Source organism: Rosa chinensis, chromosome 2 (assembly GCF_002994745.2).
Source record: "Rosa chinensis cultivar Old Blush chromosome 2, RchiOBHm-V2, whole genome shotgun sequence".
Taxonomy (NCBI): Eukaryota; Viridiplantae; Streptophyta; class Magnoliopsida; order Rosales; family Rosaceae; genus Rosa; species Rosa chinensis.
The window spans coordinates 27,245,003-27,262,981 of record NC_037089.1 but is presented as its reverse complement, the minus strand read 5'-3'; the positions used below and the strand labels follow the sequence as shown (position 1 = coordinate 27,262,981).

Sequence of the window (17,979 nt, the reverse complement as noted above, 5' to 3'; positions counted from 1 at the left end):
CAAGATATACGCTAGTAGACGGGACTGTGTGCAACAAGCCTGGGAGAAGTATACAATGAAGGAAATCATCGCGATGAGGCTAAAGTGGGGGATACTGGATGAGGTAGAACTTAGGCCTCTCAAGGATGGTGAGCTGGCAGTGAATCCTCCCCCGAGATGGGTGGCGCTGCATGAGAACCAATTCCACCAAGGGTTGTCATTACCGCTGCCCCGGTGCCTACAATATCTCATGCGGATGCTGAACCTGTCACCGGGGCAGTTAACCCCGAATGCTTGGCGACAAATTTTGAGTATGATGGCCATATGGGACTTGTGCCAGCAAGGGTGGCCCATCATCAACGAATTCCGAGCCATGTACCTGGTCCTATACTCGAGGAAATAGTCTTGTTAAGGGACCGTGACGTTTGCTGCCCGGGACTACGAGCCCCTCTTCACTGATATGCCCACCTCTCAGAGCAAGAGGTGGAGGAATAAGGTGTTTCTTACTGGAGGACATTGGCAGATTTGGAATAAGAAATGGAACTAACGGGTACGTTTCAGGCCATCGGGGACCAGTCCTACTCACTGTCTGAGGTTGAGAGAAAACAGATAGCCTAGGTATATGTTGTATGGAGTGAAGAAGAAAGAAGCTCCTATAGGTTCATCTGGTACTCCGTACTGGATAGGCTAGGCCTAGGGAGACTCTCCGGTGAAGCTGGTTTCCTGTACACATACATCCGTATTTGTACTATTATATATATGCCTTTTTTTTTTTTTTTACTTGGAGATTGATTTTTCACATTACTTGCAGTGAAAGTGCCGAAGAGGAAACCCCATAAAGGCAAGGAAGACGAAAAAATGAACGACAACGCGCTAATGGACATGCTTATGAGCCAAGGAAAAGATGCCCTGCACATTGATGTCGATCTCTCGTCGAAGGCTACAGGTCGCTTACTTAATGAACTTCTCCTTGAGATCGACGACTATGGGTACGGGCATCCTGATCCTAAGGCCCCTGTTACCCAGAGCGACCAGCCTCTTGTCGGGGACGTTGTCACTATTGCCGATATCAGAAGAGGAAAGAAGCCGGTGTCGGGCTCCATATCTTCTCTGTCTGCCTGGTCAACTGGGAGCGAGGAAGTTTTGCTACCTGGCAAGAAGAAGAGGTACCATAGGCACCGCCATCAGGGCGGGAACAAGGAGGACGTTACCTACACTGGTATTGACGTTAAGGGGGCGGAGCCAAAGAGGCAGAAGAAAAATCCTCTGGGACCGGAAGCGTCGTCGTCGCTTGGGCTCTTATCTCTGGCAATTCCAATAGTCCCTAAGAAGCCCATCAAGCAATTGCTGAGCGAGTACGGGGTCGCTGATGAAAAGTTAGTGCGCTCGATGCTCACCAATTTGAAGGATATAGACCTCGATCGGGTACGGGCAAAGGACAATACCCCACAAGAGAATCGTCGCCTCGCCCGGGAATCAATGATGCGGGTACAGGACCTACTTTATCCTTATTTTCCAACTGTTTGTACTATTCATGTGTGCTAATAGGGCGTTTGCAGGCACTATTCAACGTGTACGCGATTGATGCTAGCGAGGAAGATAGGCACTTGAAGGAGGAGGTTAGCAGTCTCTTCGGGCAAGTGAAGTATCTTTATGGGGAGAAGGGCAAGTTGGAGAAGGAGCGGGACTCCTTGAAGAAGAAGATAGAATCCTTAACTCCTATGGTGACCAAGCTGGAGGCAGCGAAGCAACGGATCGCGAAGCTCGAAGGTGAGTTGTCCGAGGCGAGGGATAAGGTGAAAAGTGCCTGAGACTTTGAGAAGGAAGCTGCAGAGTCTGCGACGTCATGGAAGGCGAGAGCAGAAAACCTGGAGGAACGTCTTCCTGTTGAAAGGCAAGAGGCCGTTGCCGAGTACAAGGGATCTCAAGAGCTTATTGACATGCTCCTTGCTGCCCAAGACAAAGCCGTTATCATTAAGTATAAAGAGTGGGTGGTGGCCGGGTATATGGATGAAGCCAAGTTCAGGCGGGGGCTTCTTGAAAAAAAGAAGAAAGAATAGGAGGCTGCCTCCCAGGGAGGTGCCGGTGGTTCTCAAGGTACCGGGGCTGGGCAGCAGTAGTAACACTAATTTTTTTTTTTTTTAAGTAGAAATTGTCCTTGTCTTGCACAATGGCTTGAATAGCCGGTAGCCAAGGTTAATTTTTAATTCCTTGCCTGGTAGTCCAGGTTAATTTTTGTGAATGGTGATTTTTTACAACTTGAATAGGAATTTGAAAGGAATTACAATTTCTATGATTTTATGCCTCAGTTTAAGTGTTTGTCCCTTGCATTACTTATTACCGGAATAGAGTAACTGACAATAGCTGCGTCCAAGAAATGCCCGGTAACTGAAGGTAAAAATGTAAGAAATGGTCTGAATAATTCGTTTTTCCATTCAAGTACCACATGGTGGCTAATACAACATAAGTACCCGATGGGTAGCTTGCCATAGCTGGATGGTCAAAAAGCAAAAGCTAGGACAAGATGTTGAGGGAGCTATTTGTAATAGTAAAAGAGGCGCTGTGTATTCCATGGATGTCGGGAAACGACTGCGTTCATGTCCCGGATGTAAAAGGTCGCGGGTCCTACCTCCTCGACGATCTCGTAAGGACTTGTCCAGGATAGATCAAGTCCCCGGGGTTCTGGGTAAACCTGCTTCATGACCCAGTCCCCCAATTTCAGTGTCTGGGACTGTACCTTGGCATCGTAATAACGAGCAATTCTTTGCTTGTTTGCGAGGTTGTGCATGTGAGCCACATCTCTTCGTTCTTTGAGCAAATCAGCATCAAGCTGTAGGCCCTCTGAGTTGGTACCAGTGTCGAAGTATTCAATCCTGGGACTCTGGATTTGAGTTTCAATGGGGAGAACCACCTCAGACCCAAAAGCCATGCAGAAAGGGATCTCTCCGGTAGCCTCAGTCGCCATGGTCCTGATAGCCCATAGCATTTCTGGGAGCTTAGAAGCCCAAAGACCCTTGGCTTCATCGAGCCTTCTTTAGTATCTTCTTGATTATCTTGTTGACAGCTTCAACTTGACCGTTGGTCTGGGGGTGAGCAGGGGATGCATAGAGGATTCTAGTGCCCAGGTTCTCGGTGTAAGCCCTTAGTTCATCATTGTTAAACTGGGTGCCATTGTCTATGACTATGGTGTCAGGGACCCCGAACCTGCAGTAGATGTTTTTCCACAGGAAGTTTTTCACTTTCTCCTTGGTGATAGCGACAAGAGGTTCTGCTTCTACCCATTTTGTTTGGTAGTCAACGGCTACAATGGCATATTTGAATTGTCCCACTGCTGTGGGAAGCTTACCGATCAGGTCCAGGCCCCATTGGCAGAATGGCCAAGGTGCAAGGAGTATGGAGAGAGCAATGGGCGGTGCCCTTGGGATGTTTGCATACATTTGGCATTTGTGGCAAGAACTCGATATTGTTTGGGCTAGGGCCGACATGATTGTCCAGAAGTATCCTGCCCTCAGGGTCTTGTGTGCAAGAGACCGGGCCCCTGCATGGTTACCGCATACACCAGCGTGTATATCCTTCATTATTTTGTGGTCGTCCTCTGGTGTCACACACTTCAAGTTGGGGAAGCAGTGACCTTTCCTATATAACTTTCCATTCATGGTCGTGTATAGAGCTGACCTTAATTGGAGTCGCCAGGCCTCTACCTTATTGTCCGGGGCTAGGCCGTCAACCATGTACTTCAAAATTGGGTCTATCCAGGAGGCAGTGTGGTCCATCGTGAATATTTCTTATACAGTTTTAGAGGTGCTTGGCTTTTCTAGTATTTCGACCGTGGTAGACCAGTAAGCTGGGCTTGGGGAAGTAGCCGCAATCTTTGCAAGAGCATCTGCCTTGTCATTTTTTGCCCTGGATATTTGAGTGATAACATAGGAGGCAAATCTTTGAACTAGCGCCCTAGCTAGGGCCTGGTAAGAAGACATGTGTGACTCTTTTGCTTTGAAGTTACCGCTGACCTGGTTCACAACCGACTGGGAATCCCTGAAGTTACAAAGGTGCTGGACACCTAGTTCCCGGGCGATTTGTAGACCTGCTACGAGTGCCTCGTATTCTGCAACATTGTTGGATGCCTTGAAGGCGAACTTGAGGGCGTAGACTTGATCGTCCGGGTTGATTAACAAGACACTGGCTCCACTTGTCTTTTTGTTAGATGCGCCATCAACATACAATCGCCAAGTGCTTGGTGGGGGTGGGTCTGGGGCTAGCGGTTCAGGTGATCCCGGGGGCGGATCATGAGAAGGAATCAACACAGAAATAAAATCTACTGCTACTTGGCCCTTAATAGCTGTCCTGGGTTGGTACTTGATGTCGAACTCTCCCAATTAGATGACCCATTTAATTAATCTGCCCAATGTCTCTGGCTTCTGCAAAACCTGCCTCAATGGGTGATTAGTGAAAATAGTGATTGAATGTGCCTGAAAGTAGTGTCGTAGCTTCTGGGCCGATACTAGGAGGGCCAATGCTATCTTTTCAATGTCCGGGTACCTGGATTCGGCACCAGTGTAACCTTTCCCAGTGTAGTACACTGGGTACTCGCAATTAGAATCTCATCTAATCAAAGCTGAGCTTATCACTGTAGAAGATGCCGCGAGGTATATGTAAAGCATTTCTCCGGGGACGGGTTTGTAAAGCAGCGGTACCGCTGCCAAGTATGCCTTCAGGCTGAGAAAAGCAGCCTCGTGCTCTGCAGACCAGGATATTACCTCCACGTGTTGGGTTTTTAGTAATTTGAAGAAAGGAGTGCACTTGTCTGTGAGTCTTGAAATGAACCTCGATAGGGCAGCCACTTTACCTGTAAGGGACTAGACATCATTCTGGTAAGTGGGGGATATCATGTCTAATATAGCCTGCACCTTCTCCAGGTTAGCCTCTATTCCTCTGTGGCTAATGATGTACCCAAAGAACCTCCCGACCTCGACACTGAAAATGCACTTCTATGGATTTAGGCGCATACCGTTGTGTAATATGATGGAGAATACAATGGACAGGTTGGTTACGTGGTCTTCTGCGGTTAGACTTTTGACCAGCATATCGTCCACGTATACCTTCATAATGGTCCCGATGACATCTACAAACATGGAGTTGACAAGTCGCTGATAAGTAGCACCTGCATTTTTCAATCCGAAAGGCATGACCTAGTAATAATAGAGACCTTTGTCAGTGGTGAAAGTGGTGTGCTCTTCGTCCGCGGGGTTCATCCGGATCTGATTATACCCGCTGAATGCATCCATGAAGCTGAGTAACCGATATCCAGCGGTAGAGTCGATTAATTGGTCAATTCGTGGGAGAGGGAAGTTATCGTTAGGCCATGCTCGATTGAGATTTGTATAGTCTACACACACGCGCCATGATCTCGGCGTCTTCTTTGGTACCATGACCACGTTGGCTAACCACAAGGGATACGTCACTTCTCTGACAAAATTGATGGCCATCAATTTATTCACCTCAACCTGGATAGCTTGGTACTTTTCTTATGTGAAGGCCCTGCGCTTTTGTCTTACTGGTGCCGAGAAAGGTACAATGCTAAGGTTGTGCAGGGCCATGTCAGTTGGTATACCGGCCATGTCAGTTGGTATACCAGGCATGTCCTCGTATAACCAGGCGAACGCGGATGCGTTGGAGCGGAGGAACGAGATTAGGTTTTCCCTGATAGCCGGAGCCAACTTAGTGCCTATCTTGACAATTTTGTCTGAGAACTCCTAATATAACACCACCTCTTCGACGTCTTCCACTGCACCGGGCCGTTCTTCATCAGAGTCGGTATCATCTTTGGGGTCCTTGTACTTGTCCGTGAGAAGGTTAGAAACTACGGTCAACATTTTAGACTTTCCCTTGCCTCGAGTACCGTCAAAGAATAGCAGTGCCTTGCCGCAGCTTGATCACCCCAGATTGTCGCTATTCCCACTGGAGTTGGTACTTTCATCATGAGCATGTGGCCTGCGATGAATGTCTTCAAACGCCAGAGTGTCGGTCGAGCATTATAGGACGAGGCACAGTTGACGACAATGAACTCTGTTTTGATGGTTGAACAGTTTGGACTTTCTCCTATCGTGATCGATAGGTAATCTGATCCGAGTGGCTGGACGATATCTCCTGAAAAGCTAATGAAGGGCTCATTATCTTGTGACAGTTTGGCCCTTCCTCTGTTCAAAGCTTTGTATGCATCCCGGAGTAATACGCTAACAGAGGCCCCGATGTCTACGAGTACTCGGGACATTATGTAATAGTCCATTTGGAGCGTGATCAGGAAGGGATCATCATAGGGCACCTTTAGATCAGCTTCTTCCTCCTGCAGGAATGTGACAGATTTCCACCCAGTGTCGCCGTCTTGTTGCAGGGCCTTGTGGAAATTGAAAACTTCCGGGTGGCCGAAACTGGAATTTCGCTTCTTCCTCCGTGGAGGTAAATCCTTCGGCCCTCCACCATGGATCATGAAGATTTGGCCATATACTTCAATAGCTCATATCTCTTTAGCGGGTAGGTACCGCTGAATCTTGCCCTTCTGAATTAGTGATTCGATCATATTCTTTAAAGCCATGCAGAGGTTGGTATTGTGCCCAGCATCTTCATGGTATGTACAGAACCTTTCGGTATCCTGCTGGGTAAGTTTACTATTTGGGAACTTCCTCGGTGGTGGTCCAGGTATTTCATCCTTGTTCTCGTTCCATATAGTTTCATACGAAGCGTTGAGGATAGTAAACACCTCATACTGGGGTGGTGGTGGTGTTCGCGGGGCTTGTTGTGCCCGGCGAGGCTGAGTGGTCGCGTAATCGCTAGACCTGGACGAGGACTCTTTGCTTCTCTTGCTTGAGGTATGGGGTGATCGATCCTGATTATGGACCCATTCCCTCTTTCGTGGCTCATCCCTGACCACTGGGGCAGGGCTGAAGACCCTTAGCTCTGGTCTGATGTTATCCCCATACGTTTCGAATTCGGCTTGAGCGTGCCTGATAACTGTAGCCATCAGCTCGTCATAGCTAGCCGGGGGGTGATGGTTAATTTCGTAGAGAAACTCTCTGCACCTTAAGCCCCTCCTGAAAGCCAGCTCAACCAGCTCTTTGTTAAGGTCCCAGCACTTAGCGGTAGCCGCCTGTCATTGGTTAACGAAGGACTTCAAGGTTTCATTTTCCCCCTGTTGAATCTTTAGCAACCCCTTCGGGGTATGTATCCCATCAATACGTAAGATGAATCGAGCTATGAACTTGTCCGCGAGCTCCTTGAAATTCCCTACAGAACCGGCTGGCAATTCATAGAACCAACCCAAAGCTTCCCCTGACAACGTCTCCTGGAACATATTACAACACACCTCATCCGTGTACCCTTTGGCGCTAGTTTGTGAGCGGAAAGCCTATAGGTGCTGGTACGGGTCCCCTACTCCCGTATAGTCTATCTTCAGTGGCTTTGATATGTTTGTTCAAATGACGCCTCTAACCTGTTGGGTAAAGGACCCGGACGGTCCTCGTAAGTGGTCAGGGGTAGCCAGGTATTCCTATTCTCTGCCACCTCTACCCTTGCCTGCCCCTTGCGTGCAGGGCATGCAAGGAGTTGCTCATTTGCAAGAGTAACACCGTGTTTGGATCAATTACCGGTGGGTCACTTTGAGCTGGCTGTGGTAATGGTGGTTGTGGCAAATGCCTCAAGCTTTCTGGGAACAAGTCTACCGGTACCTGGATCATCCGGTGACCATGTTCCATAGACAGGGTTAGAGCGAGGAGGTGTCTCCCATTACCGGGGAAGCACTTACATCTGTTGCTACCTGGGATGCCCTAGCTAGGGCTTGGGTGAGTGCCTCGTTATGCTGGTGCCTTCTGTCCAGTGCTCGGGCCAGCGTAGTGTTTTCATCTTCCAGCTCCTGCAGTCTCTGTTGCGAAGGGAGGTTTGTTTCCCTATCGGTTCTTTATTGTTCTCGATCGATCCTGGCTTATTCCCAGAAGGCTCTGATCTCTGCTCGCATAGACTCCAACTCTGATACCGGGGCCACTTGGTCTTGGATGCCCGATGGGTCATCTACGTTCTGCTGGTTCAAGAATCCGAGACCATGCGCCTCTCCTCCGACACTTGGTGTCCCTACTGATGAAGTACCCGGGGAAAATATCAGTGCCCGGGCGACACTTCTACCCTCACCTGTCGTTTCTTCCGGCTCGGTCATGGATCTCCCCTATCTGGTGTGCCAATGTTTCTGGTGGCTTTCTCCGGGTACCTCACACAGAATGCTATACCGCCTGGGGTACCGATCCAACTCTTAAATCCTGAACCAAGAACACAACATTAGAGGGGTAAACCGTGCCGGACGGTTTACACCTCTCCGATGCCTGAGTAAGATACTAATATATGCGTAGATCAAGTGAATAGTAGATAAAGGAGTTATTACCTGTATAAGGTGGATGTACTAATGCTTTAATACTCTAGCATGGGAATGAAGTTTCCCTTATCTTCGATGTGGGACGCAGGCTGTTCTCCTGATGCCTAATCAGCCCTCTGCAATGTAATCAAATGGGCTATGCTAGCCATGCCTCGGGCCCTGGGTGCCCGGGGTGACATCCTATATGAGCCCCGCCATGGTGGGTCGTGAACCCGGCCCATGGCATAGTACCTAGGAGTCCCGATGGGCCCCAGCCTATAGTGCCAAACCTAGTGAAGACTTCCCTAGTATATACACACATATATCTACTGCAAACATGCCCGTAAGGATGGACGTCCCTACGAGAGGACGCAGCGCCACCCTACACAGAGGTAGGCATGGCACCAACGCCATAGAGAGTGGCACTCTGGTGTCACAAGCCATGGCCCCAGCTAGGATGTGTGGGAGGCCCGTGGGTTCAAATGATACTTTGGCACAACCCAATCCTTTGATCATCGACACTCAAAATTCATCTCATGAGAATGTTCTGGATTATGGTTATCGTTGGGGGACGCTTCAACGTCAGAACCTATTCCTGAGAATATAAATCGAGCTATCTAAAAATTACACTAGTGTACATGAGATGTGGGATAAAAACTTCATCATGATAGATGATGGATTCACGCATTTCATTGTGCATGAGTTTGTTGAGTCTGATGATATAGAACCACGCTCCATTGATGAATAATGCTAATGCAGACAAATTTGGCCTAAATGGAAAGATGTGATCTATGTTAAGTTGGATTTTCTAAGGAATAGGAGGGTTTTTAGAGCTAGTGATGCTAACACCTCCTAACATAAAATCTATTGACTGATAGGTCTTTGTTAGAAAAGCGATGTCAAAAAGATATGGTAATCTTGCCTTATGGCCCAAGGCTTCTCAGAAAACGCCCTGGAATCGACTACGAGGAGACATATTCTCTCTAATGGATGTCATTGCACTCCACTACCCTGTCAGTTTGATAGTTTTTGGATAACTGAATATGCAGCTTATGAATGTGGTCACTACGTATCCTTATGGGGATCTAGATACAAACTATACATGAAAGTTACTGGTGGACTTTATTCACTCAAGACAAGTGGCTCTAGACCATGGAGCGCATTTGCAATGAGGTTGAATTGCTCACTAAAGTGACTACTTGATTGGGAAGGGATATGCCCGCGCCTCTTTATGACAAGTTTCGGATTCTATTGCAGTTCATGTTGGTAACATAAATTTCATTGGAAGCCCTTAAAGAGTTAAGGGAAATCGCTGAACACTTGAAATCTGAGTTTTAGATGAAGGATTAGGGAGAACACTATTTTGCCTCCGTTTGAAACTTGAGCACCATGTTAATGGATGCTTAGGCATTTTGATAATGTCATGCCTTCAAGCACCCCCATGATCGTCCATAGTCTTGATCCTAAAAAGGATCATCTTCATTCGATGGATGATGATGAAGATGTGCTAGAGGCAGAAGTGCCCTGCTTGAGTACAATAGGCTCATTATTGTATTTAGCTCAATGCACACAACCAGACATCTTATTTACAGTGAACTTGTTAGCTAGATATAGCTCTGCGTCAACGCTACACCATTTGACTGGTGATATGAGCTTGTTCTATCCCTATAAAGAGATGTTGGATTTATCACAGGAATGCAGCCAACACTAGCCTGCGTCCTTTATCCCCATCCCAAAACGACATTAGTGTTTTGGAAGATTTTGCTGATGTTGGGTGCCTCTCTGACCCATACAAAGATCGTTCCTAAACGGGTTATATGTTCACCATGGATAAGACCGCAATATCTTGGAGGTCTACAGAATAGACCCTAGTCGATATATCTTCCAACCATACAGAGATTATTGCTTTTCACGAAGTAGTTAGTGAATGTATATGGATTGGATCCATAATTACGCATGTTCGAAGCAATTGTGGTTTGAAGTCTACCACATATGAACCTACGAGCATTTATGAGGATAATGCAGCTTGCATTGAACAAATGAAGCAAGGCTACATCAAAGGCGACAACACCAAGCATCATCAGCAACAACAGACTTTCCTCAAGATCAAAGTGAACTAGGTTCGATTTGAGGACGAAGTGGTAGACTTGTTCACTAAGTCATTGCCTAAATTCCACTTTCGAGAAACATATTGGTAGCACCATTTGCGGAAGTTATCCGAACTCACATGACCATTGTCATCAGGGGGAGATGCAAATATTAGTGGGAGATGTCTACATGTTTGGTCTCGAAACGTGAAGGGTGTGTTATACTCTTTTTCTCATTCGACGAAGGTTATTTTTGTCCCATTGGGTTTTTGTAACTCGACAAGATTTTTGACGAGGCAACGAGAGGAGCACTACGTTTGGGTGACACAAGGGAGAGTTTTTAAGGACACCTAGTTTGTGTGTCAGGCCCAAACTCTTATTACTTGTCTGAGTCGTAATAGGGTTAGTTTTATCGATATCTATTGAGATATTATGATCATTATATGATTCAGTTACCTTGTAAGACGCAGATTCTTTGCTTGTAATCCTCTATATAAAGAGGCCCTAGCCTATTATCAATGAAAGTACAACTCAATTATGTCTCAATTCAATTTTCCTAAAACAATGTATGTATAAAATCTTGCTCTGCTAAGGAGGTCCTTAACTTAGCTTAAGGAACGGATTTCCATATTTTGACAACTTTTCAATCACATATTCACATCTTAACTGTTCAGTTTTTAGATATATATGAGTAGATCATCTTTGCAATTTTTCAATCAAATTGATGATCGTTAAGGCATTCAAAACTGCAATTTACACGAACGAACCGAATCTGTCCAACCTGAACCGCTCGTGTAAATTGCAGTTTTTGATGCCTTAACGATCATCAATTTGGCTGAAAATTTGTAGAAGTGATCTACTCATATATACCTATTAAACGGTTAAGATGTGAATATGCGATCAAAAAGTGGTCAAAATCTGGAAATCTATTCCTTAAGCTAAGTTAAAGACCTCCTTAGCATAGAAGGCCTATATATATATATATATATATATATATATATATATATATATATATATATATATATATACAGATCCGATCCAGAGCGGAGCTCCGCTTTGGAATTAACGTGTAAAGTTCGAGTTTTGGGTCACTTTTCGGTCGCATATCCACATCTCGACCGTTCAGTTTTTAGGTACTAGTGTATAGATCATCTCTGCAAATTTTCAACCAAATTGATGATCGTTAAGGTATCTAACTCGCTTAAACCAATGGACGGACTGAATCTATCAACCTGAACCGTACTAGCTTTAAGGCAGCTATCAATGCCTTAACGATCATCATTTTGGCTGAAAATTTGCAGAGACGATCTATACACTAGTACCTAAAAACTGAACGGTCGAGATGTGGATATGCGACCGAAAAGTGACCCAAAACTCGAACTTCACACGTTAATTTTCAAAGCGGAGCTCCGCTCTGGATAGGATCTGTATATATATATATAAAGTTAGCTACTCTTTGTCTAAAACTCTTGTAAAATTTTGTACTAAATACTTGTTACTCTTAATACTTTATACTTTTCCCTGAAAAATAGTTTAGTCCCTCGCCTTTTAAATTAAACTGAATAGTCCTTATTCTCCTTAATTCTCACACAACAAGTCCCAAAATGACTTTTATACCCCTCACTTCCTTTTTTTTTTGTCTCTTTTGTTTTACTATCTCTCTCTCTCTCTCTCTCTCCCCAACTTCTTCTCCGACCTCGAGTTTATCCACATCAACGGCGACCCATGACCGGATTCTAATCGTTGATGGATGCCTACCTCTTTGACCCGACAGTCATGGCCGCAATGACCGAATTCTGATCGACATCATCAACCACCTAAATCTCCCACAACTCCCTGCTCTAGTTCCCCAACCCCAATTCCAGCTCCGACCAGCCCAACTTCGATCCCATTTCCAACCAGCCCGCCTCCACTGAGCTCCACTCCTAGCCCGTCTACCCAGATTTCAGCCCACCTCCACCAATAACGATCTCCAATCCAAGCCCACCTTCGCCCGACCAGACTTCTAATCCATCTAAAGCCGCCTCCACCGAGCTCCACTCCCAGCCTGCCTACCCCAATTTTTAGGGTTTTTGACGCCCAAGTCACAAAATTTCCAAAAAGGCTAAAGCTTGGTGGCAACGGAGTCACAATCCAGAAACTCATCCATTTCCTCCAACACCTTCTCTGACCTATCTCTATCAAATTTGACTCGTGGGCGACAAAAGCATCAACTCTTATCAATTTCAGTCAAAACGGCGCCTCTCTTCTTCTGCTAAAGCAATTGGGCAAATCTCGCAGAGGACGAAGAAGTAGAAGATGGGGTCGATTAGGGCTTGATCCAAGTCGCCGCATTAGGCCTGGAGCTCCGAGAGGAGAGTCAGAGCCTGGCTCATATTTTGACCAGTTCAGAGCTTGTTGTTGAGGAAGGAGAGGTCTGAAGTCGGAGGCAGCAGAAACTGGACCACCGAGTCCATGGTTTTAAGCCATTCCAGTTCATTGGTGCTACTGGCAAATTCGAACGGAGAACAAGAATCGATCTCAGAGAGAAAGAGTCAATAAATAAATAAATAAAAGAGAGAAAAAGTAAAAGAAAAGAGACCCAAAAAAAAATGAGGGGTATAATAGTCATTTTGGGACCTGTTGTGTGAGAATTAAGGAGAATAAGGACTATTCTGTTTAATTTAAAAGGCGAGACTAAACTGTTTATTAGGGAAAAGTATATGGAGTAACAAGTATTTAGTCCTAAAATTTTCCTACATCAATAAAATTTCAGCTTTTGTGTTACTGTCCCTAAACTTGCAACATCACTCCTATAATATACAATTGAGAAGTAACTATGGTTAACAAAAAGTAACTTCAGTTAACTAACTATGGTTACAAAAATAACCTAACTAGGGTTACAAATTACACTAGGCCAAAAAAGCTAACAGACAACGGACCAAATTCGTTGTGTGATTTGGACGATCTCCGTTGTGTATCGGAGCGTTGTGTGATGAAAAATGGCACAACGGTGGAAACCCATTATATGAAACACAAACAGTCAACACTTATTTGGTTAAAAGTGTTGTGCCATCTTTCGGCAGATGGCAGCCAAAGTTGTTGTGCAGTCATGCTGCACATGTCATTGGCATCATTCACACAACGAAAGTTGTTTCCAAGGCGTTGTATAAAAGGCGAACCAGACAACAATAATTTATTTTCTCTGTTGTATGAGTTATCCTCACACTTCACTTTTGGAAATTTTATTGTTGTGTGTTAGTTTTGAGATAGCTTATTCTAGTTATTACAGTTGTGTGATTGTCTATAAAACAACGTATGTTTGTTAGAACCGTTACATGGTTATATAAGGATTCATTGTGTGAACATCCAAATTGTTACTTCAGACAACATTATTAACATTAGAAATTCTATTGTGTGATAATCGTCTTTTCTGGATTTTGCGCATTGATAATAATGCTCCATTTTACCTAATGAACAGTGACTAATTGTAAAGAAAAGACACTGGAATCTATGAAATGAGTAATCCAACTCATACTATTTGAAGAAAAGCATTCAAACATTAAAATGGAGCATTTCCCAATCATCTAAGCCAACATTGAAAGAAGAAAAGCATTCAAATTCATGCCCATCTACTTGGGACATCAAAAGTTGATACAAATACAAACTATTTGTTATAAAACATGCCACACAGTGCATGAATATTGTACCAGCAGAGAAGCACAAAAATGATGCTTTCCTTCAGCAATTAGTGAAGGATCAACAAATGCAACCATGTCCACCATTTTATAAGCAACCATCTGCTCATAGAGGTACCTAAGCATCAACCATTTACACCAAACAAATTACGTTCAGCAAACAAAAATTCAGCAACCATATGTAATGAACAATTTGAATATTTTCTACCTTTGGTACACAACAATACAAGTTCCAGAAACTTCCCTCATGCTTGCAAGTCGTCAAACATCTGATCCCATTATAAAGGTCTTGCGAGAAAACCCAAAGACTTCAGGTTCTATGTGGAAGCTGATGGTACGTCCATCTCTGAATTTGTCCTCACCCCATTGGCATAACATCTTCAATGATTCTGGTAATTTAGATGCCATTGATGCCAAGCTAAATTGAACCTCTGAGTCTTGTTCCTCTGTCTCCTTCTTTTTCCTCTTCTTCTCAACATTATCCAAAACAAGTTTCTAGTACAAAAATAAATGCAATGTATATGTTCTACATCTGATCTAAAATTAAGCAAATTTATTTTAACAAGTGAATATAAGCTTAGTGGCTTAAATTATACTAACTTCTTACCTTCACAAGTGACCTTATGATTAGGTCTTTAGGCCATGCTACCCAACTCCCCATAGCTTGCTTAACAATTTCAATTTCATCTTTAACAGGGAATGAGACCTTTGCTTTTTCCTTAAGCCTCATAGATGGAAACATGCATATTGCCATTGCCAAGTGGAGCACCATGAATAACTTGGGAGCTATCATGACACTCCATAACAGTGGCATAGACAACAATATGGTCAACAGAACCTAATGCCAACTTGCATTACTTGCATTTAATCTCAGCACTAGGTAACTGAAAAGAAGAAAACAGAAACCAATCAAAACATACTTATATTAGAGTCAAAGAGAAACAGTTCATATCACAATCCTGTTATCCTTAATTAATCAGTAATAGTATATCCCCACTCCCCCAACTGATCGATTATCCCATGCAAGCTTAACTCAACTCGACCCTACATATATATATATATATATATATATATATATATACAGATCCTATCCAGAGCGAGGCTTAGGGTTTAGGGTCACTTTTCGGTTGCATATCCACATCTCGACCGTTTAGTTTTTAGGTACTAATGTATATATTATCTTTGCAAAATTTCAGTAAAATTGATGCTCGTTAAGGCATTAATAACTGCCTTAAAACTAGTACGGTTCAGGTTGGACAAATTTAGTTCGTCCATTGGTTTGAACGAGTTAGATACCTTATAGATCATCAATTTGGTTGAAATTTTGCAGAGATGATCTATACGTTAGTACCTAAAAACTGAATGGTCGAGATGAGGATATGAGACCGAAAAGTGGCCCTAAACCCAAACCTCGCTCTGGATAGGATCTATATACCGATTTTATCCAGAGCGGTTGAAATTAAGTGTGAACTTATGTTTTGGGTCTCTTTTCGATCGCATATCCACATCTCGACCGTTCAGTTTTTAGGTACTAGTGTATAGATTATCTCTACAAATTTTCAGCCAAATTGATGATCGTTAAGGCATTGATTACTGTCTTAAATCTAGTACGGTTCAGGTTGACAGATATATGTATATATATATAGGCTCAAACTGGCTGGAAAATGTGTCAACCCCCGATTCTATCCACTTTACCTTCGAGACACTCTCCGAGACGTTTGTTCAACTTCGAAACCCTAAAACGCTTCGCTTGTATTCGCTTCCAAACACCACCGATCACCTCTTCTTCTTCGACCCAAACAGTTTCAAAGCCTTGGAGAACCTCATAGCTGAAGGTGGCTCCGCCAAATTGTTCTGTGACATGACTAACATCAGTTGTTTACTAACACCAATCTTGCCTAGGCCTGCAGAGTTGTTGAATAACAGTAAGCTCAAACTTTTTCCTGTAAACCGAGAAAGAAGAACAAACCTAAGAAAGTTCTTGCAAAAAAAAGCCCAAATTTCACCAGAGAAGTAAAGCGGACCTGGAATCGGCTCTTGATAACGTCGATCGGTGAAGTAACAGTTCGGGAAAGAGAGACAAGGGTGGTTGATGGTCAAGACAGACCAAGATCTGTGCAAATCCACTTAAATTATCCAAAGCAGAAGAAGAAGAAGTCTATCAGTCCTCTCTCACACTCCCTCGCAGTGGATTTGGGATTTGGATCTCTCTCACTCTGACAAAAGGTTTGTTTACAGAAAAAACTTTATCTTTGTTCAAATGAATCTGGGCTTAGTGGTATAGTGCTAAAAGTTGAGTCTTTATGTATTGTTCTTCGATTTTCTTGTTTCTCTGTGTAATTTGAATACAAATTGAAATTGTGGTTTTGTTTCTCTGGGTTTATAGGAAAAAGTTTAAGCTTACTATTTTAGTTAAGTCTATACTTGATCATTTTCATCGTTTCAATTAAGAGATTGGACAAGTGTAGGCACATTTAACACCCTTGTGATCATTCTCATTGGTCTGCAATCTCAGCTCCAAAGCCTTCCTGGTTCTCCCCCGAAAGGTATATCTCCTCAATGTAGTTTTAATTGAAATTTCTGGGGTTCTGATGTTTATTATGTACCTTTTATCATCACGTGATTGAATTTTTTAAACTTTTGCTAGGTTGCTGTTAATCCTGTGTCTGGTTAACTTGATAAATTATATTGATCAAGGAGCAATAGCCAGCAATGGGTTCAATGGGAGCATTGAGATTTGCAATGAGAGCGGAATTTGCCATGCCGGTACCAGAATTCAGTAAGAATTTTATTGACTACTGTTAGTGCTTTAGCCATCGTTTGTTTATGGAGATTGGTTTTATTAACATTTTGCAAATTTTCCCAACATTTCTTTATATTGCTGCCTTCAGTTCTTTATGTGATCATTCTCATTGGTCTACAATCTCAGCTCCAAAGCCTTCCTGGTTCTCCCCCGAAAGGTATATCTCCTCAATGTAGTTTTAATTGAAATTTCTGGGGTTCTGATGTTTATTATGTACCTTTTATCATCACGTGTTTGAATTTTTTAAACTTTTGCTAGGTTGCTGTTAATCCTGTGTCTGGTTAACTTGATAAATTATATTGATCAAGGAGCAATAGCCAGCAATGGGTTCAATGGGAGCATTGGGATTTGTAATGAAAGCGGAATTTGCCATGCCGGTACCGGAATTCAGTAAAAATTTTATTGACTATTGTTAGTGCTTTAGCCATCGTTTGTTTATGGAGATTGGTTTTATTAACATTTTGCAAATTTTCCCAACATTTCTTTATATTGCTGCCTTCAGTTCGTGTGTTCCCCCTCCTCCTCCAAGTTGGGTGGATCATTATTGGTATCTCTTTGATGCTACGTGTTAGGGGCCGCACTTGTAATGTCGCAAGCAACCGTGTCCAGGATCATTAGTCAAGCCTTTGGTTGGTTTGCTTGTGTGGTAGGGATGTTTTGGTAATTTACAAATTTTGTAATTTATTTTATTTAGCATTTAGTCTCCTCAGCCGGCCTTTTTTATGTTTCCTCCTGCCATGTTCATGTAAGTCCGATATGCTCTTTAGGGAGGGGTTCCTAGTCAATATAGTTTGGACTACGGAACTAGTATAGGTAATCACATGTACTTTTGCCTCCCTTACCGTCTTACCATTAATAAAAGAGGAATTATTCAATCATCTGTGTCCCGTGAGATTGCTCCTTGATCTTTCCTTTCGATTATTCATTTATTCTTTGTGGTTGCCAAACATTTATACAATTGTGTTCTTACTTGCCGCTAGCACCTTTTCAATATCGTGTGGTTTTCAATTGTTCCTTGCAAGGTACTCACTTGGTTGA

The 17,979-nt window shown here is 43.6% G+C and overlaps 1 protein-coding gene across 1 annotated transcript; it reads right to left on the bottom strand.

Annotated features, from left to right (window-relative positions):
• Nucleotides 1-2,515: 2,515 nt before the first annotated feature.
• Nucleotides 2,516-3,752, bottom strand: LOC112184030 (protein NYNRIN-like). Its single transcript, XM_024322326.1, has 2 exons — nt 3,056-3,752; nt 2,516-2,967 (listed from the first exon to the last, which is right to left on the bottom strand). Exons 1-2 carry the CDS (start codon nt 3,750-3,752, stop codon nt 2,516-2,518), a joined length of 1,149 nt encoding a protein of 382 aa, XP_024178094.1.
• Nucleotides 3,753-17,979: the final 14,227 nt, after the last annotated feature.